The sequence below is a fragment of the Tursiops truncatus genome, chromosome 2, assembly GCF_011762595.2.
Source record: "Tursiops truncatus isolate mTurTru1 chromosome 2, mTurTru1.mat.Y, whole genome shotgun sequence".
In the NCBI taxonomy this organism is placed as follows: Eukaryota; Metazoa; Chordata; class Mammalia; order Artiodactyla; family Delphinidae; genus Tursiops; species Tursiops truncatus.
In genome coordinates, this window is record NC_047035.1 from 28652265 (window position 1) to 28672811 (window position 20547).

The 20547-nt window shown below is 42.3% G+C and overlaps 2 protein-coding genes across 14 annotated transcripts in view; one reads left to right on the top strand and one right to left on the bottom strand.

Moving 5' to 3' along the window:
* Positions 1 to 19894, bottom strand: COQ6 (coenzyme Q6, monooxygenase). 8 transcript variants are annotated; one of them, XM_073800272.1, is made up of 13 exons: positions 19507 to 19627; positions 8470 to 8564; positions 7745 to 7826; positions 7279 to 7337; positions 6868 to 6991; positions 4355 to 4485; positions 3556 to 3663; positions 3230 to 3292; positions 2925 to 3032; positions 1071 to 1273; positions 878 to 993; positions 545 to 711; positions 1 to 104 (listed from the first exon to the last, which is right to left on the bottom strand). In XM_073800272.1, exons 4-13 carry the CDS (start codon positions 7306 to 7308, stop codon positions 75 to 77), a joined length of 1080 nt encoding a protein of 359 aa, XP_073656373.1. In that variant the 5' UTR covers positions 7309 to 7337; positions 7745 to 7826; positions 8470 to 8564; positions 19507 to 19627; the 3' UTR covers positions 1 to 74. The 8 variants fall into 8 exon arrangements, with proteins under 8 accessions (XP_073656373.1, XP_073656372.1, XP_073656371.1 ...); XM_073800271.1 differs by having other exon boundaries at positions 8430 to 8564; XM_073800270.1 differs by lacking the exons at positions 7745 to 7826; positions 19507 to 19627 and adding an exon at positions 19874 to 19894 and having other exon boundaries at positions 8430 to 8564.
* FAM161B (FAM161 centrosomal protein B) overlaps positions 19847 to 20547 on the top strand; it is a 16728-nt gene continuing 16027 nt past the window's right edge. For 5 of the 6 annotated variants that reach the window (XR_002173560.3, XM_019921420.3, XM_073800261.1 and 2 more), the window contains exon 1: positions 19848 to 20002. Coding sequence is in view for 4 of the 6 variants with exons in the window: in XM_019921420.3 (XP_019776979.1) it covers positions 19949 to 20002 (54 nt within the window). In the remaining 2 variants the exon portion in view is untranslated. Of the gene's footprint in view, positions 20003 to 20547 lie in introns of all 6 variants that reach the window. The other variant, XR_012329906.1, reaches the window with a different exon arrangement.

Genomic DNA, 20547 nt, shown 5'->3' on the forward strand with positions numbered 1-20547 from the left:
TTCTAATGTAAATTTATTAAATTAAATCTTGAAAATACGTGGTGGTCTTGGGAAAAGATCCAGAAGAGGAGCATTCATTTGCTTGCAAAGGCCATAATCTGTTCCTGGAGGAAAAAATGAAACAAAGTGAGTGATACTCTGACATTGTAAAGTATGTGGGCAGGTGAAGATAATACTTTAAAATATCTAAAGTGATTAAAGCAAAAATTTGGCAAAAGTCCCAGATTCTCCTCCTGAGTCCCTCCAAAGTGTCTTTTAATGCAAGTTTCTCAGGAAAGAAGCTGGCGAAGCAGCAAAAGGAGTTTAAGCATCTTTATCTTTACAAGCCCCTATTCACTATTTTAAGCCCTTATGTAAGGGTACTGCTTAGACGTGGGCCCTGGCACCAAAAACCTCGGAAGGGATATTTCTGCTCATAACCACGGGGGAAGGTATTCAGATAAAGATGATAATTTTACAGCCGAGAAAATTAAAGAAACCAAGTCATTGGCGAAGTCATTCCTCAGTGAGCAAGACTCTTGGAGATCTGGGAGAACTCTCTTACTTTGAGCGGAGACACTGCATTTGTAGCCTGCAAGCCCCACGTCCTGAGCAGCACCAGTGGGGCGGCACTGGTAGAATACAGCCGTTTTAGTAGGTCAGTAGCAGCCAGAAGAGCAGTGTTGTGACGCTGTCTGTCTGTTTCATAAGCTGTGAGGTGACTCATGGAGCCTGAAGGGAAAAGGAAAGGTTAAATCCCTAGTTCAGTAGTGAAGTTTTCCTTCCTAGCAAACCAGATACATTTATGTCTACTACATCTAGCTACTGAGGGCCATTTACCTGATCTTCCCGTATTATAGGACCTTGGGATACCTCTCTAAGGTACTTGAATCCTTACCTAAGTCTTTCCCATTGAAGGCTGCAGTCCTGAGGTGATGCAGCAAGCTGGAGATATCCCCGAAGCCCATGTTGGCACCTTGTCCTGCAAGTGGGTGGACTCTGTGGGCTGCATCCCTAAGGATAAAGCAGAGTTCAGGTGTAGCCTCCAGCGCAGAGTGAAAAGGAGTGGCCCTGCTCTGTTATTATCTTACCCAATGAGTGCCAGCCGAGGCCGGACGTACTCAGCAGCATGTCCCAACCCAAGAGGAAACAGTATTCGGCTTTTGGCATCCACCCTGGCTACACTTGGGGGCAGCTGGCGAGCTGAGATCTTAGTGGGCTTCAGAAAGGCGACCGCATACTGCAGCATGGAGCCAGCCGAGTCGATGAAGTCTGTGTGGTTGGCATCACTCCACTGAGTAGCACCAGCCACAAAACAAAGTGAAATTTCATCAGCGACTCCAGCAGGGAATTAAAAATTCAACAAGGCAACCATTTTATAACCACAGCCAAGGGTAGTGGGACCTAACACACCTAAACTGATTTGTGTCACTAAAGTGACAAGTCCCTCAAACAAATGCAAAATGCAACTTCTCATCAGTCCCCACAGGCTTTAGGATCAAGCCAAACTGCTCATGAGCTGCCCCTACCTACCTCTGAGCCTCACCTTTCACTAATCCTACCCTCAAAATGCACATGCCAGCCACAAAGTAGCTCACTCTACAACACGCTCTTGCCTCCACACACCCCTCTACTTAGAATGTCCTCCCACTTCTAGTTCACCAGGATAACACCTCAGAGCATGCAGAAGCTGTCACCCCTTTTTGTAAACCTCCCTCCAAACCTTCTGTGTCTTTCTCCTCCATGCTCCCACAGTATCCTATGCATACTCCACCACTGTATCAAAACTGTCATTTCTATATCTTTCTCCCTCACTTGACTGAGCTTCCTGAAATCAGGGACTATGTCTCATTTGTCCAACTCCAAAGCCTTCTATATAGAAGCACTCATAACTCCTGCTGAATGAATGTACTGCAAAGGCCTATGCCAGGAATATCTACTAAATGACCCATAAAGGGTCACCATTTATCTTGGAAGCCACTTCAGTGCGTTCAGTTCTTTTTATTCTTGTTGTTACTACAGAGCAGGGGAGCTTAAGTTCTTCACTGTAAACCAGTGTGAAGTCATTAGCAAGGCAGTAGAGTTTGGTGGTTAAAAGGATAGGCTCAAGGGCCAGCCTGATTTCAGAACCCAGCTTTGCCGCCAGCTGTATGACCTCAGGCAAGTTACCTATATCTAAGTGAGCAGGATAATAGTACCTACCTCAATGGTTCACTGAATTAAATACATAAATACATGTTTAAAAAACTCTTCACCTGTACCTGGCACATAGTAAGTGCTGGATAAATGTTATCGATCATTATCATTAGTGAATTCAGATAATGTGACATTTGAACTCCAAAAATATTGGTGTCTGTATTATCTAAAGGCTATGTCTACTCCAGTAATAATTACCATTTGTTGAGTACCCTATAATGTACTAGGTATGTTCCAAGCATTTTACATAAATTCTCTCTTTCTAAGTCTTTAGACTTTTATTACTATTAAACCCTAAGAGGTTGGTGATACTATTTCCATTTTTCAGGAGATTAACAGGTAGAACCAATATTGAACCCATATCTCTCTACAAAGCTTACTCTTAAGCTCACTATGGAAATGTGCTCAGCCCCTCCCCAGAAACACTTCTGATGAATCAGGCTTCAATGGTTCAGGTACTTGGCATCTGTTAAAAATTATCAAAGTATTACAGCTTCAAAAAAAGTTACTTATCCAAGTAACTACCACCCAGGCAGCTGTTTCAGTCAGCATAGCAGCAGCCCTCAACCCTCAGAAGAGCACACTAATTAATTTCTTTGTTGTACATTTTCCTGAGTCCCCTCCTCCACATACTCCACATCAAGCGTTACAGGTTCAAAGGGGCAGCTGGTTGGTTGTTCCTCTTTTCTTACTCAAAACCACCTTTCTGTATCTATCCCAGCAACATATTGTCAGCTGGTGATACTCACAAAGGCAGAGTTAACGGCATCCACAAACTTTTCCTCATCCATGCTGACCAGCTCTGCTGCATGTTCATGGGATGTGGACCAAACCAAGGAACTCAAAGTGTCTGAGAGCTGTGTCAAAAGAACATCAATACCAAGGGCTAAAACCTCTGTTCTTAAGAGCTCTCAAGCACGAAGAAAGACAAGAAGGGGTAACAAAGCTAGCCTGGGCATATTCCCTTGAAACCAGAAAAAGGCTGAGAGAAAATGAAGTTCTAAAAGAGGAAGGCTTGACATGTTTAAGCAGACTAGCCAGAAGGACTTCTTACCGGAAGCAGAGCAATGGGCCCGGAGGGGAGGAATCTCTGCCAAGCTACATTGTTTTCTGTGGCCTACAACGGAGAGGAGAAGAGTTCTTGTGAGAAGTACCCAGTACCAATTATTATTGTTTTTTTTCCTAGGTCATAAGATATCTATATGTATTTTATTTTTTATTTTTTTAACATCTTTATTGGAGTGTAATTGCTTTACAATGCTGTGTTAGTTTCTGCTTTATAACACAGTGACTCAGCTATAGATATACATATATCCCCATATCTCCCCAGTACCAGTTAAACCCGAGCAAGGCCCCCAGATGGTGGGCTCAGGATCTTACCTCCGATAAATGCAGAGTAGCCACAACAGCGGACTGGTCATAGTTCCAGCTAACGTTTTGGATTCCAGCGGCCTGCCGTACGCCTGAGTTGTGGCCATCTGCACCAATCTGCATGGAGACAAGAGCCCGCTGAGTCTTAAAACCTTTTAATTAACGAAACTGTTCCAGAAGTTTGTCTCTGCCTCCTAAAAGTTTTCTCTAGTTCCCACTGGTGGCAAGCCCGTCTGTGGCAGGTAACTCTTTATCATGCCTGCCTCACTCCCAGCCCCAAGAGGGGTAGCCCTACATATGCGATCCCAGCTTCAATTAACAGACCAAAGCTGGACATCTGATCCAAGAGGTGCCAGCCGTAGGTTAAACTGAGCCGAATTCTCTTGATATTTGAACTAGAAAGCGCTAGAGTTGAAGAATCCTGAAGTAAGGTTGGGAACGGCTGCCATGGAAAAGGGGAAGCTGATGAGCAGAAAGAGAAAAAAATGGGAGATGCAAGGAGATGAACGACTACAGGACTCCTGAGAGGGAAGGAACAGCCTCAATTTCTGACCCTCTGATTCCTGTCCCTGTAAGGCCAGCTATCCTTTATTTCAAGACCTATGATGGTCCAACAGCTTGCGTCCTGTACAGGATTTACAACAGAACCATCTTAACTGGAGCTGGTTTGAGTGGGTATGGGTCCTTATAACCAAAAGTTTTGCCTAAAATTAACTTTAACTATAGCTTAGATCTAAAACTAGAGACCCTAGAATCTAACAAGATGTGGATATGCGAGACCCCTGGCAAAATAAGAATCTTCAACTACCAACAATTTGGTCTGGAGGATGCTGCCATCACCTAGGGTAATATGAACCCAAGGGCTGGAGTCTGCCATAGAAAATGGATAAGGCCAGGTATAGCTGACTGCTTTGCTCTTGTAGAGAACGGTCACTCGGTCTAGGGAGGTCAAAAGAGAAAAAACAAAACATTAGACAGTTGGCCCACAGGCTGAGGAAAAAACTACAGCAAAGTCCCAAGACAGCTTATCTTTATCTTATCATTTACTCCTAAACAAGAAGAGTAAAGATCTCAAAAATAACTCATGTGATCTATGCTATGGTCTAAGAGCTAATAAATGACAGAGGCCACAGGGATGAATCAGTGTGAGGAAAACAAGGACAAAAAAAAGTAAGCTCTCACTGAACTGTCACCTGCATGAGGCACTCTTCCCATCTTCATGATCCTGCTCCAGTTTCACTCTATGCCTACATGAATCCACATGTGTTTTCAAAGCAAATAGGGTGGGGAATACCACAGACTCAAACAAGTTCTAGATTTCATAAGATTTTTCTTCCCACTGGAAGTCATTTTACTTTTCTGATCATAAGAAGTACATGCTTACTACTTTTACTTTGTGTAAAAGTCTGAACCACAAAGAAAGGTTTAAAAAGGGGGAAAAGAAATCACCTTTAATCATACCACTCAGAGACAGCTAGTTAAAGCTTTGTTGTATAGCTTTCCAAACAATTTCCTATGTGTGTATATGCACACACACCCCACACACATACTCACACACACAAGTGGGATCATATGACACACACTTTTTTTCACCAATATATTATGGGACATGTTTCTAAGTGACTATTAGATCTAAATTATCTTTAGGACCTCCCTGGTGGCGCAGTGGTTAAGAATCCGCCTGCCAATGCAGGGGACATGGGTTCAATCCCTGGTCTGGGAAGATCCCACATGCCGCGGAGCAGCTAAGTCCGTGCACCACAACTACTGAGCCTGCACTCTAGAGCCCACACGCCACAACTACTGAAGCCTGTGCACCTAGAACCCGTGCTCCGCAACAAGAGAAGCCACCGCAATGAGAAGTCCATGGACTGCAATGAACAGTAGCTCCTGCTCGCTGCAACCAGAGAAAGCCCGTGCACAGCAACGAAGACCCAACACAGCCAAAAAAAATTTAAAAAACAAATAAATAAATAAAAAGAAAGACAATCTAGTTTTAAAATGAGCAAAAGATTTTAAACAGACACTTCTCCAAAGAAGATATACAAATAGGGACTTCCCTCGTGGTCCAGTGTTTAAGAATCCACCTTCCAATGCAGGGGACGCAGGTTCGATCTCTGGTCGGGGAACTAAGATTCCACAAGCCATGGGGCAACTAAGCCCACACACCACAACTAGAGAGAAGCCTGAGCACCGCAACGAAAGATCCCACATGCCACAACTAAGACCCGATACAGCCAAAAAAAAAAACAAAAAAAAAAAACAGATATACAAATAGCCAACAAGTACATGAAAAGACACTCAACATTATTAGTCATCAGGCAAATACAATCAAAACTACGAGATGGGACTTCCCTGGCAGTATAGTGGTTAAGATTCTGTGCTCCCAATGCAGGGGGCACAGGTTCACTCCCTGGTCGGGGAACTGAGATCCCGCGTGCTGTGTGGTGTGGCCAAACAAAATAAACAAAAAAACTACAGTGAAATACCACTTCAGTTACTAGGACGGCTATTAAAAAAAAAAAGGTTGAGGGGAATAAAGTGTTGGTGGAGAAATTGGAACCCTTATATATTGTTGGTGGGAAAGGGACATGGTAGAGCCTCTTTAAAGTTTGGCAGTTTATGAAAATGTTAAACATAGAATTATTACATGACCCAGCAATTCTACTCCTAAGTATCCACCCAGCAGAAATGAAACATGTCCACACAAAACCTTGTCCATAAATATTCATAGCTTTATTCACAATCATCAAAAAGTGGAAACAACCCAAAATGTCCACACAATGAAATACTACTGGGCAGTAAAAAAGACTGGAGTACTGATACATACTACAACATGAATGAGTCTCAAAAATGCATTTAGTGAGAGAAGTCAGACATTAAAAAATACATATTGTATCATTCTATCTACATGAAATGTCCAGAATAGGCAAATCTCAAAAAACAGAAAGTAGATTAGTGGTGCCAGGGGCTAGGAGTGGGAATGGGGAATGACTGTAAACAGGTACGAGGTTTACTTCTGAGTAATAGGAATGTTCTATAATCATATTGTGGTGATGGTGGCACAACTCTATTAATAGATTGAAAAATCACTGAACTGTACACTTAAAATCAGTGAATTATTGGTATGTAAGTTATACCTGAATAAAGCTGTTTAAAAAAAAAAGAGAAAGAGAAAGAACATCCCTGAGATAACTGTTAGAGGGCTTCTTTATGGTGGACATCAGTATCTGTAGAAGGGATCCTTCCAGTAAGTCCCAGAATAACTCTTACTTCATTTTCCAGAAAGTGAGTGGAAGATGGAAGAGATAGATACCTCACCTGACACAGCCTCCAGCTGCTTAGTGAGAGCATGCATGATGACATTGTTCTCCACTATACAGCCCATGTCATCTAGATTATCCTTATCGAACATTATCAGAGCTTCTGAGCAGGCATCCCACACCTGGAAACACAAAGGGAAAGTTGTATTACAACCCAAGGAAAAGGAAATATTACTCCAGTCAAACTGAGCATTGATTGAAGCAGGAAAACCACAGTTTGTCAGTCCCTCTGGCAGGAAGTATAAGGTGGGAAGAAAATTCTCTCATGAATGCTTCCCTCCTACTTCCTTTGACTGAGTGTAAACTCTGTCTGAATTCCTCCCACATTTACAGAAAACCTGGAGAATGTGAACTCCAATATCTTAACTCAAGATAAACCAAGATAAGCCAAAGGTGATAAAGGAGGCACCTGCATTCGACGAAAGGCTCTGTATCTCATGTTGCAGATGTGGTCCCAGGCACCAAAACCTACAAAAGAAAGGAGTTATATATAGACCAAAGCAACTTGATGGGACTGGCATCCCTCCTGGGTTCCCCTTTCTCTCTCCTTCCTGTTAAGTAAGAGGTTGTTTTCAGTGTTCTCCAATAATAGGGAAATACTCTTCACTTCTATCCTGTTTGATGCTAGGAGCTAAGCTACTCTGTTCCCCAGTTCAGAATATACAGCATGAAAAAGACCCAGCTTTCATGATCAAAGGTCAAATCACATTAAAGTGGGGGAAATAATAAAGTGGGGGAAATAAACCAAATCCGTATTTTCTTTTCCTTCATCATCCTATTGAGGATACAAACTCCCTGGATAAAGACTATTTTTTGCTTAATTCCAGAGCACTAAACCGATTCATTCATTGAGGAAATATTTATTGAGCACTTACTATGTGCCAGATACACTTCTAGGTACTGAGCATAAAGCGGGAAACCAAACAGACAAATCTCTGCCCTTCAGCAGCTGACATTCTAGTTGGAGAGATAGACAATTAAAAAAAAATTCATAATAAAATGTCAGGTAGTGTTATAAAGAAAAATAAAGCAGTATAAGGAGCTAGAGAGTCATGCAAGAGTTTAATTTTAGATGGGGTGTTTCTAGATAGGATGGCTTGAGGGAGTAACATTAGACAAAGACCTTAAGATAATTTGCTAACTGGTTCCAGGTGTACACATCCACCTACACCCTACGAGCACTTAGCATTCAGGCTCCCCAGCCCCCTATAGGGCTGACTCTGGAAATGAAGAGTATGCTGTTACTAGAAGCGAATGATCGTAATTAGTTCATATAGTTTCAATTCCACCAATTCATAATGACCCAACATCACAAATGATGTCTACATGGAGCCACACGTCCCAGAGATGTCTTCCTCAGACTGCGAGTTGACACACCAACAATTCCAGGGGTCCTCATCTTCGACTATGTACTAGACTTACCAACCCCACCCTCCTCTTCCCACCCATCTCAGTGAGTTCCCTCCTCGCCAGATGCTCTGCTGACTCTGCTCTATGGGACACACTGGAAAGTCAAGAGAGACAGGAGATTGGTTCTATGACAGAGGATCTTCTACTCACTACTGAGAAGGGTTGCGGAGCCAGGGGAAATGGAGCTGACCCTGTTGCTGTAAGTTTCTGGCAATTTCCCCAGTACTTTCTTTGGACCTGCTTCTAGCAACAGGATTTTCTTGTCACAAAAGTGAATATCATATCCTAAAAAAAAAAAAGAACAAAATGTGATATCATTTTAGGAAAATCAGAATTTATTCTCTTTCTCATTTCCAAGAGAAGCAACATATTAACTAATCCCTTAGCCCTCAGGATACAAATTTCTTACACACATAAAAAGGAAAACATCATGTGGAGTACTAAGCAATAACGCATACTACCATTTCAGTCATGCAAAGCACCCTGCCCATGGTGGTAAGGCCTCTCTAGACAGTCTAACACCTGCCATGTGCAAAGACACAAATAATGGCAAAACCCATAGCAAGTGAATAGACTGTCCTAGAAAGGAAAAATGAAGAAAGGAAGGCTGTAGTATTTAGACACCAGATATTTACAATCTACAAAGTATTAAGTCACTAAAAATTACAAATCTTGTTCAACAGAAAAATGGGGTTAATAAACAAAATTCATTGCGGCCTCAAGATTAAGTCAAAGATAAAGAGCTTGTGAAAGAAAAGGGGGCCAAAAAATAACATCAACTGTGCCTAAAAATCTGGTCCTAAAACATCTGTATAGTGAAGTAAAAAGAGGACTTGGAGACTCTGTTACTGGGTCACTGCAGCACAAACACAAGTCCTTCCACAGTGTCTCAGAGAACGGTGCAGGGAAAAGATAAGCAGTGAGTTGCATGTGACAGAATTTACCAGAGAAGAAACACTGCAGGTTTTACTTAGTAACGATGAGAGAAACCCCAAAGACCCTAACCCCTCTTTTTATTTTGGAATCTAAATGAGAAGAAAGGCACTATTATTACATACAACAAAGAAAGTGTGAAAATCAAGGCTGGCTCCAGTCAAAAAGGAGTGAACTGCGCTGAACCCACCAGGTCAGCATGGCGTTCCCTGTCGTGCGGCAGCACCATGCCTGCAGACAGGACTACTTTCTGGTCCATCACATCTCTAGGCTTTGATCTAACAGAAGCCACTGCAACCGAATGCTGCCTGCCACCAGCTCCCTACGGCTCCTACTCCCTGAAGCCTCACCTCCCCAGCAGTCCTCTTAGTACCACACCCGCACACCTCCACCCCCCAGGATAGGTCAGTTGCTTGCTCCTCTAGGGTAGCTTTCATTTCATTCTTCCTTCTGTTAGTTATTTACAAATCTTTTTCCTTTGCTAGATTCTAAATTCCTTGGAGGCCAGGAATCATTTCTTTTCCTATCGCTGTATGTCCCCAGCAGCAAACTGCTGTTATCTCCTCAATCCATAAAATAGATAATGTCTTAACAGACATTTTTGTTAAATGAGAAACCAGGAAATATATAAGAAAACAGTTAGATTTTCATCCTATATTTGCCCTGGTGAGTAGAAATAGAAAAATTATAAAAATATCTATTTTAGGCTATAATACCATTACAGTTAAAGGCACAAACGTATATATGACTTAGCTATTGAATTAAATGAAATTATAAATTGTAGGTGACTATCTAAATTTTAACCTTGAAATCACTTCACTCTATATAGAATCCAAGTTAATTTTGATTTATCAAATAACAACCTAGAACCATAAATAACCTGTCACTCTTTTATGAATAACAGTAGGTTATTATATTAATAATGTTTACTTTTTTCCTGTATATCTATAAGCAAAGTTCCATAGAATCACTATTATCATTATCATCATCACTGCTAATGTTTATTAACACCTATATGCCAGGTACAATTATATGTGATTTACTGTAGTATCATCTGATATAATCCATACCACAATTTTATGAAGAAAGAAAAGCTATTTTGCTCTAATTTTAGAGATGAGAAAAACCAATGTACAGAAATTGTGAGTAACTTATATAATTCCACCCAAATAGAACCTATTGGAGACAAGACTAAGGATTCAAATACATGTAATCTTATATGGACACTTGTTTCTTCACCATTTAACTTCCTTTAAAGGAAAGTTCCTTCTTATTTAAGAAAATCAGAAAAACAATCAGGAGGGAGATTGGTTCAAGATGGCGGAGTAGAAGGACGTGCTCTCACTCCCTCTTGTGAGAACACCAGAATCACAACTAACTGCTGAACAGTCATTGACAGGAAGACACTGGAACTCACCAAAAAAGATACCCCACATCCAAAGACAAAGGAGAAGCCACAATGAGATGGTAGGAGGGGTGCAATCACAATAAAATCAAATCCCGTAACTGCTGGGTGGGTGACTCACAAACTGGAGAACACTTATACCACAAGTCCACCCACTGGAGTGAAGGGTCTGAGCCCCATGTCAGGCTTCCCAACCTGGGGGTCCGGAAATGGGAGGGGGAATTCCTAGAGAATCAGACTTTGAAGGCTAGCGGGATTTGACTGCAGGACTTCGACAGGACTGGAGGAAACAGAGACTCCACTCTTGGAGGGCACACACAAAGTAGTGTGCGCATCGGGACCAAGGGGAAGGAGCAGTGACCCCATAGGTAGGTCTGGAGACTGAACCAGACCTACCTGCTAGTGTTGGAAGGTCTCCTGCAGAGGCGGGGGGTGGCTGTGTCTCACTGTGAGGACAAGGACACAGGCAGCAGAAGTTCTGGGAAGTACTCCTTGGCGTGAACCCTCCCAGAGTCCGCCATTAGCCCCACCAAAGAGCCCAGGTAGGCTCCAGTGTTGGGTCACCTCAGGCCAAACAACCAGCAGGGAGGGAACCCAGCCCCACCCATCAGCAGACAAGCAGATTAAAGTTTTACTGAGCTCTGCCCACCAAAGCAACAGCCAGCTCTACCCACCACCAGTCCCTCCCATCAAGAAACTTGCACAAGCCTCTTAGACAGCCTCATCCACCAGAAGGCACAGAGCAGAAGCAAGAAGAACTACAACCCTGCAGCCTGTGGAACAAAAACCACATTCACAGAAAGACAGACAAGATGAAAAGGCAGAGGGCTATGTACCAGATGAAGGAACAAGATAAAACCCCAGAAAAACAACTAAATGAAGTGGAGATAAGCAAGCTTCCAGAAAAAGAATTCAGAATAATGATAGTGAAGATGATCCAGGACCTCGGAAAAAGAATGGAGGCAAAGGTCGAAAAGATGCAAGAAATGTTTAACAAAGATCTAGAAGAATTAAAGAACAAACAAACACAGATGAACAATACAATAACTGAAATGAAAACTACACTAGAAGGAATCAATAGCAGAATAACTGAGGCAGAAGAACCTGGAAGACAAAATGGTGGAATTCACTTCTGCCGAACAGAATAAAGAAAAAAGAATGAAAAGAAATGCAGACAGCCTAAGAGACCTCTGGGACAATATTAAATGCAGCAACATTCGCATTATAGGGGTCCCAGAAGGAGAAGAGAAAGGACCTGAGAAAATATTTGAAGAGATTATAGTCGAAAACTTCCCTAACATGGGAAAGGAAGGAGCCACCCAAGTCTAGGAAGTGCAGAGTCCCATACAGGATAAACCCAAGGAGAAACACGCCAAGTCACATAGTAATCAAACTGACAAAAATTAAAGACAAAGAAAAATTATTGAAAGCAGCAATGGAAAAACAACAAATAACATACAAGGGAACTCCCATAAGGTTAACAGCTGATTTTTCAGCAGAAACTCTACAAGCCAGAAGGGAGTGGCATGATATACTTAAAGTGATGAAAGGGAAGAACCTACAACCAAGATTACTCTACCCAGCAAGGATCTCATTCAGATTTGAGGGAGAAATCAAAAGCTTTACAGACAAGCAAAAGCTTTACAGACAAGCAAAAGCTAAGAGAATTCAGCACCACCAAACCAACAAATGCTAAAGGAACTTCTCTAAGTGGGAAACACAAGAGAAGAAAAGGACCTACAGAAACAAACCCAAAACAATAAAGAAAATGATAATAGGAACATATATATCAATAATTACCTTAAACATGAATGAATTAAATGCTCCAACCAAAAAGACACAGGCTTGCTGAATGCATACAAAAACAAGACCCATAAATATGCTATCTACAAGAGACCCACTTCAGACCTAGGGACACATTCAGACTGAAAGTGAGGGGATGGAGAAAGATCTTCCATGCAAATGGAAATCAAAAGAAAGCTGGAGGGGGCTTCCCTGGTGGCGCAGTGGTTGAGAGTCTACCTGCCGATGCAGGGGACACGGGTTCGTGCCCCGGTTCGGGAAGATCCCACATGCCGCGGAGCAGCTAGGCCCATGAGCTTTGGCCACCGAGCCTGCACGTCCGGAGCCTGTGCTCCGCAATGGGAGAGGCCACAACAGTGAGAGGTCCACGTACCGCAAAAAAAAAAAAAAAACCCCACATGCACCCCAGTGTTCATTGCTGCACTATTTACAATACTCAGGTCATGGAAGCAACCTAAATGCCCATCAACTGATGAATAAAGAAGATGTGGTATATATATACAATGGAATATTACTCAGCCATAGAAAGGAACGAAATTGGGTCATTTGTAGAGATGTGGATGAATCTAGAGACTGTCATACAGAGTGAAGTAAGTCAGAAAGAGAAAAACAAATATCGTATATTAACGCATATATGTGAAACCTAGAAGAATGATACAGATGAACCGGTTTGCAGGGCAGAAATTGAGACACAGATGTAGAGAACAAACCTACGGACACCAAGGGGGGAAGCAGCGGTGGGTGGGGGTGGGGGTGTGATGAACTGGGAGATTGGAATTGACCTGTATACACTAATGTGTATAAAATGGATGACTCATAAGAACCTGCTGTATAAAAAAAATAAATAAAATAAAATTCAAAAAAAAAGAATAAAAACAAACAAACAAAACAATCAGGAGAAAATCTGGTGAGAGAATATTCAGAAGAGACAACAACTAAAAAGAAAAGTTTCTGAAATGGAAGTAAGTTTAGTCTGTTCTAGAAATATGCTGTCCACTAAAAATAATAGAATATGCAAATAATAAAAATAATGTGACACGTAATTTTAAATTTTCTAGAAGACACATTTAAAAAGTAAAAATAAAGTGGTTAATTACATTAGTTAATTTTGCTTTAGTTTATCTAATATATCCAAAATTATAGCATTATGAATATTAACAATGACAAAATTGAGATATTTTACATTAATTTTTATACTGCCTTTGAAATGTGGTATGTATTTTACACTTACAGAACAAATGCATTTAGATTAGAATATGGTAAATATGGTATCATATTTTAAGTGATCGGTAGTCATGTGTGACTGGTAGCTACCATAATGGACAATGCAGCTCTAGAGACTGAAGGGTGACCTACGGTGCCTAACGGTGACTACGGAAGAGAATGGATCAAGGTGAATTTGGAGAGAGAGATAATATACAGATCAAATAGTGCCTTTTAGACACTGGCAGGAAATTTGGACCATATCCCAACTACAGTAGGAGTCACTGGAGGGTTTTCAGTAGATTGAGATGATGTGATCACTGCCTGTTCTAGTCCAGCTGGGCTGTTATATCAAAACACCACAGAAAAAGAAAAAGAAAATCAGAAACTCTGGATATTAATCCCAGCTTTCACTGTTTCTAGCTTTATGACATAGTACAGTCAGCTCATCACCTACAAATGCATGTATAACATTATATATATTATAAATTTCCTTTAGTCAAAAAAAATTAGGGACTTCCCTGGTGGCTCAGTAGTTAAGAATCCACCTGTTAATGCAGGGGACACAGGTTCAAGCCCTGGTCCAGGAAGATCCCACATGCCACAGAGCCACAACTACTGAAGCCCATGTGCTCTAGGGCCTGTGCTTTGCAACAAGAGAAGCCACTGCAAGGAGAAGTACGTGCACCTCAAAGAAGAGTAGTCCCCGCTCGCCACAACTAGAGAAAGCCCACGTGCAGCAACGAAGACCCAACACAGCCAAAAATAAATAAATAAAATAAATTAAAAAATTAGATTTCCAAGCACATAAAATATAGCCAGGTCCAATATTTTATTTTATTTTTCAATATTTTATTTTTTAGCTATTTAATATAACATTTTAGGGGTTTCCTAGTCGTGCAGTGATTAAGAATCCGCCTGCCAATGCAGGGGACACGGTTTCAACCCCTGGTCCGGGAAGATCCCACATGCTGCAGAGCACCTAAGCCCATTCGCCACAACTACTGAGCCTGCGCTCTAGAGCCCATGAGCCACAACTACTGAGCCCGTGTGCCACAACTACTGAAGCCCGCGTGCCTAGAGTCTGTGCTTCACAACAAGAGAAGCCACCCCAATGAGAAGCCCGCGCACCGCAATGACGAGTATCCCCTGCTCGCCGCAACTAGAGAAAGCCCACACGCAGCAATGAAGACCCAACACGGGCAAAAATAAATAAATAAACATTTTAAAAATTTATAAAAAAATAATATAACATTTTAGGAAACTAGCTTGGAGAAAAAATATTAGAGAATATCACTTACAAATAACAATGTGAGATGGAAATATAGGTATTTCAAGGATAAAACATAAACTAATGTGAGTTTGAAGAAGAAAAGAATCAAGGAAAACATAAAAACTGACCTATATGGAAATATGAAGAGCCAGCTGGAAATTTTTCACTTTTAAAGCAGCTGTCTAAAACTAAGTGGATGTTGAATTATAAAGGTTGATCAGCATATAAACTATTGACAAAGAATATTCTTTGGGATTCATGCCATGATGATCAAGGGGAGACAGTAGCATGCACTAAATCCCAAGCAGGTAGTTTACTTGACTCCACAGGCACCTGCTCAAGGACAGAGTCTCCTCACAGTGTTCAGCTCCATCTATTTTATAGGAAAAAAGCAGAGGCTTGCTCCCTGAATAAATTGAATGAAAGATTTCCAAACCTTCCCTCTGCCCCCCGACAGGTTCAACTTTCATGTTTTAACATTCAGTATCTTCTCTGAGCTTTTTTTTTTTTTTTTTTTTTTTTGCGGTACGCGGGCCTCTCACTGTTGCGGCCTCTCCCGTTGCGGAAGCACAGGCTCCGGACGCTCAGGCCCAGCGGCCGTGGCTCACGGGCCCAGCCGCTCTGCGGCATGTGGGATCTTCCCGTACATGTCCCCTGCATCGGCAGGCAGACTCTCACCCACTGCACCACCAGGGAAGCCCATTCTCTGAGCTTTTGAGTGTGAATGTTTCTTTTGTAAACCTACGCTTGGTAGTTTTGACTGACTTAGAGTCAGTGATTCTTACATCCTGGTGTACTCGGCCCATGACCTTTTTCTTTTGTAAACTTATACAGAGCATTCTGTATTGTCAGTATCTGTTTAAAGTCAGCCCTGACTTTAAGAATTTATACTTTTGGGACTTCCCTGGTGGCACAGTGGTTACGAATCTGCCTGCCAATGCAGGGGACGCGGGTTCGATCCCTGGTCCTCCCACATGCTGCGGAGGAACTAAGTCCGTGCACCACAACTACTGAGCCCGCGTGCTGCAACTACTGAAGCCCACGCAGCTAGAGCCTGCGCTCTGCAACAAGAGAAGCCACCGCAATGAGAAGCCCGCGCACCACAATGAAGAGTAGCCCCCGCTCGCCACAACTAGAGAAAGCCCGTGTGCAGCAACGAAGACCCAACGCAGCCAAAAATAAATAAATTAAAAGAAAAATTTACACTTCTAAGGAAAAGACAGAAAAATAAACAATTACAATACAGAATTTTGTAAGTTTATAAAAGAATTGCTGCTTTCCCTCCTTGAAATGTGGATAAATGGGGATGAGAAAAAGAACAATATAGGAAGGAAAAAAAGTTATGCAAAGAAGATAGCAAAACACCAAATTTTAACAAAAATTTAGTAAAACTAAAAAAATTTTTCAGATACATATCATACAAAATTGTATAAAAAGTTAGGGGGTGAAGTCACTACAAGACAATTAAGCCTTCCCAGTGTTTTTCATTCTCAAAGTGTGGTCTTCAGATTTCCTGCATCCATCTCTGGAGATTATTTGTTAAAAATACAGGCTCCTGGGCCCCACCTGGACAAACTGAGTCAGAGCCACTGAAAGTGGAATCTGGAATCCTCATTTTAAAAATATGCTCCACAGACTGGTAACAACGATTGCCTATGAGGAGAACTGGATGGCTAACAATTAGAAATGGAAGTCTTACTATACATTCTTTATACTATATATCCTATGCACTTTTGTATTTCAAAATTCCTATGTGTTATGTCCCTGTCTTAGTTACTCAAAGCCCAAAACCAAACCAAAAAACCCAGATGATTCTTAAACATGCTCAAGCTTGAGAAGCACCATTATAGTCCATTTACCGATAGGTAAAACCAAAATGGCTGTCAGGCAGCAAGGGTATATATGTCAGAAAGTCTTGTCAGTCTCAAAAAGGATTTGTATTTCCTAATTACCAACTTTTGAGAGCAAGTTACTTAACCTTTCTGAGCTTTAACTTTCTTATCTGCACAATCTAAAATCAAGAGTATTATGACAATTAAATAAAATATAGGGAATTCCCTGGCAGTCCAGTGGTTAGGACTCGGCACTCTCACTGCTGGGCCCAGGTTCAATCCCTGGTCAGGATCTAAGATCCTGAAAGCCACTTGGCACAGAAAACAAAAAAAGTGTATATATATATATATATATATATATATATATACACACACACACACACACACACATACATATATATGTATGTATATATATGCAAAATACTTTAAAAGATGCCTATCTATAGCAAGTGCTCAATAACTGATAACTATGTTTTACAAAATTACTTTGAGACTCAAGCCCATTAGCTCATACAAAGCACTGCTTCCCACCAGTTTCCTAGAAAAGGAACTTTCTAGGGAAGATGTGACTAACACCCCAGAACTGAAATCAGAAAAGACTTTCTCACTGTTAGTGACCTTTAATTTGTGAAGCCAGAAAACTCAAATCCAATTTCTGAAAGTCACCGTACAGTTGTTAAAAGCAAAAGAATTTGGTTGCCTGGGTTCAAATTCTGACTCTGCCTAGTGTGAGACTCTGGTCCTTACTTAACCTCGTTTCTTCATATAAAAGATGAAGCTATCTACCCCACAAGGTAGTGGAGCAGCCTAAACTACACATGTAAAAGCAAAGTCCTTACCTTAACTTGCATACAATGTTTAACTCAAAGTGGATCATAGCCTTAAATGTAAGAGCTAAACGTATAAAACTCTTAGAATAAAACACAGGAGCGAAACTTTGTGACTTTGGGTTAGATAATGATTTCTTAGATATGACACCATAGCACAAGTGGTAAGAGACTGATAAGCTGGACTTCACCAAAATTAAAAACTTCTGTGCTTCAAAGGACATCGTCAAGAAAGTGAAAAAACAACCCACAAAATGGGAGAACATATTTGCAAATCATTTATCTGATAAGGGGCTTGTACCCAGAATACATAAAAAACTCTTACAACTCAATAATAAAAAGACAAATAGCCCAGTTTAAAAATGGGCAAAGGTTCTGAATATACATTTCTCCAAAGACATACAAATGACCAATAAACATATGAAAGAATATTCAACATCATTAGTCATTAGAGAAATGCAAATCAAAACCAGAAGATATCACCTCACACTCACTAGCATAACCAGTAAGAAAAACTGGTAACAGTGCTGTCCAGGACGTGGAGAAATTAGACCCCTCGGGACTTCCCTGGTGGTGCAGTGGTTAAGAATCCGCTTGCCAATGCAGGGGACACGGTTTCGAGCTCTGGTCTGGGAAGATCCCACATGCTGAGGAGCAACTAAGCCTGTGTGCCACAACTACTGAGCCTGCGCTCTACAGCCTGCGAGCCACAACTACTGAGGCCTCCACGCCTAGAGTCCGTGCTCCGCAACAAGAGAAGCCACCTCAATGAGAAGCTCGCACACCGCAATGAGAAGCCCGCGCACCACAACGAAGAGTAGCCCCTGCTCACCGCAACTAGAGAAAGCCCACGTGCAGCAACAGACCCAACGCAGCCAAAAATAAATAAATGAATGAATGATGAAAAAAATTAAGAAATGCCTTTCTTTCTAAAAAAAAGAAAGAAAGAAATTAGACCCCTCATTTATTGCTGGTGGGAATGTAAAATAGTGCAGCCACTCTGGAACACAGGCAGTTCTTCAAAATGTTAAACACAGAGTTTACAATATGACCCTGCAAATCCACTCCTAGGAATATATCCAAGATAACCAAAAATATATGCTTACACAAAAGCTTGTACAGAAAATGATAGTAGCATTATTTGTTATAGCCCCAAAGTGAAAACGACTCAAACGTCCATCACCTGATGAATTGATAAACAAAATGTGCTATATCCACACAAAATATTACTTAGCCATAAAAAGGAACGAAGTACTGGCACATGCTACAACCTGGATGAACTCTGAAAACATTAAGCAGATTCCATGTCTATGGAAATGTCCAGAAAAAGCCAAGCTATAGAGATAGAAAGTACATGAGTGGTTGCCAGGAGCTGAGGAGATTGGGGGGACATGGGCAGTGATTACTAATGGGTTTGGCTTCCTTTTGGGGGTGATAAAAATGTTCTAAAATTTATTGTGGCAATGGCTGCAAAACTCTGTGACTACGCTAAAAATCATTAAATTCTATGCTTTAAATGGGTAAACTTTATGGTATGCAAATTATATCTCAATGAAGCTGCTTAAAAAACAACATCAACAAAAAACTGCCTAGCCTAGCTCAATAGACAATGCCTGATTACTTCCAACTGTGTCCAGAACTAAATAACCCTGGACGGGTCTGTTTCCCCACGCTTTGGAAGGACTCCTAAGGAGTCCCTCCCACTTTTGACCCTTCGGAATCCTGAAGGAACAAACGTTTGCCCCCGGGGTTCTGGGGTTCCTCTGGGCAGGGAATGGACCACAAGATCTACAACGCTTAGACCTTGGGCAAACAGTGCCAGGGCTCACACGGTCCTCATCGTTCCTCTACGGCCCCACTCCCCGCCGCTATCGGCCTGGAGATGCGCTTACCCAAGGCACAAGCCATAGCGGCGCCCACCAGGCCTCCCCCGGACACCACCACATCGTACACGGTGTCTGACGAGGCGCCGGCCCACCTCCGGCAGGAGACCAGCGGGCCCCTCCGGGCAGCGGCAGGGGCAGTCCCCCACCGGATCCTAGCCAGCCGGGCCGCCATAGTCCTGACCTGCACCGTAACTGGCGTCCCGCTGGGCTCGCCTGGGGTTAGCACTTCCGGAGCAGAGCTCTCCAGTCACAGGCCGCTTGGGCCACCACCTCAAAACCGGAAGTATAACGAGCAAAAAGAATAGGCCAATCAGAAAACGAACTTTGCCTGCTTGGGCGGGATAGATTAGAGGCTGCCTGGGAAGGGGACTGGTTCGTGTATCCCCCTCGGAGCCAATCAGAGGCCCAAGCTAGAAAGGGGAGGAACCTGACCCGCTTAGCTTGCACCTCCACTGCCGCTGTCATCCCCGCTGTCTCCGCCGCTTCTGTCTCTTCCCCGCTGAGAAGATGACCGTGGGGAGGTCTGCGGGAGCCTCCGGCGGCGCTCAGTGGAGCCGTCAGGTGAGGGGAGAAAAAGAAGGGGAGTTATCGTGTCTGCGCCCCGGAAAGGAATCCCTAAGAGAGGAAACTGTTTGAAGTTGCCTTGGAGACAGACGGCAAGGGCGTGTCACAGGGGCGTGGGATTAAAACGGGCAGTGTTTACGGATGCGGAGGCGGACTCCGGGACCTGAACCCCTTGAGCCTTACGTCAGGCTCTTTATAGAACCATAGAAATGGCCCCCAGTTCCCGCTTATCCTCTCTACCACCCCAGGACTAATAGCACGATTGTTGTCTCCATTTTGTAGAAGAGAAAAATGAGGCGCAGAGAGATTAAGAAATTTGCCCCCAAATTCATAGAGACAAAGTAAATTGGTGGTCGCTTAGGGGTTGGGGAATGAGGAGGGTTAGGGAAAATAGGGAGTGACTGCTAAATGGAATGGGGTCTTTTGGGGGGTTATTAAAATTGTGGTGATGGTTGCACAACTCTGACTATACTGAAACCCACTGAATTGTACACTTGTATGAATTGTATAGTAGGTGTGAATTATATCAATAAAGTCGGGTT

Excerpts from the sequence above, each read along its gene's own strand:
- COQ6 (XM_019921277.3), bottom strand. The coding sequence starts at position 19,613 with ATGGCGGCCCGGCTGGCTAGGATCCGGTGGGGGACTGCCCCTGCCGCT. Across the intron at positions 4,486-6,867 it reads GCAGCTGGAGGCTGTGTCAG|ACCGAGTGACCGTTCTCTAC; the intron begins GTGAGGTATCTA and ends TGACCTCCCTAG. Across the intron at positions 3,664-4,354 it reads TCCTCCAGACCAAATTGTTG|ATTGGTGCAGATGGCCACAA; the intron begins GTAGTTGAAGAT and ends GTCTCCATGCAG.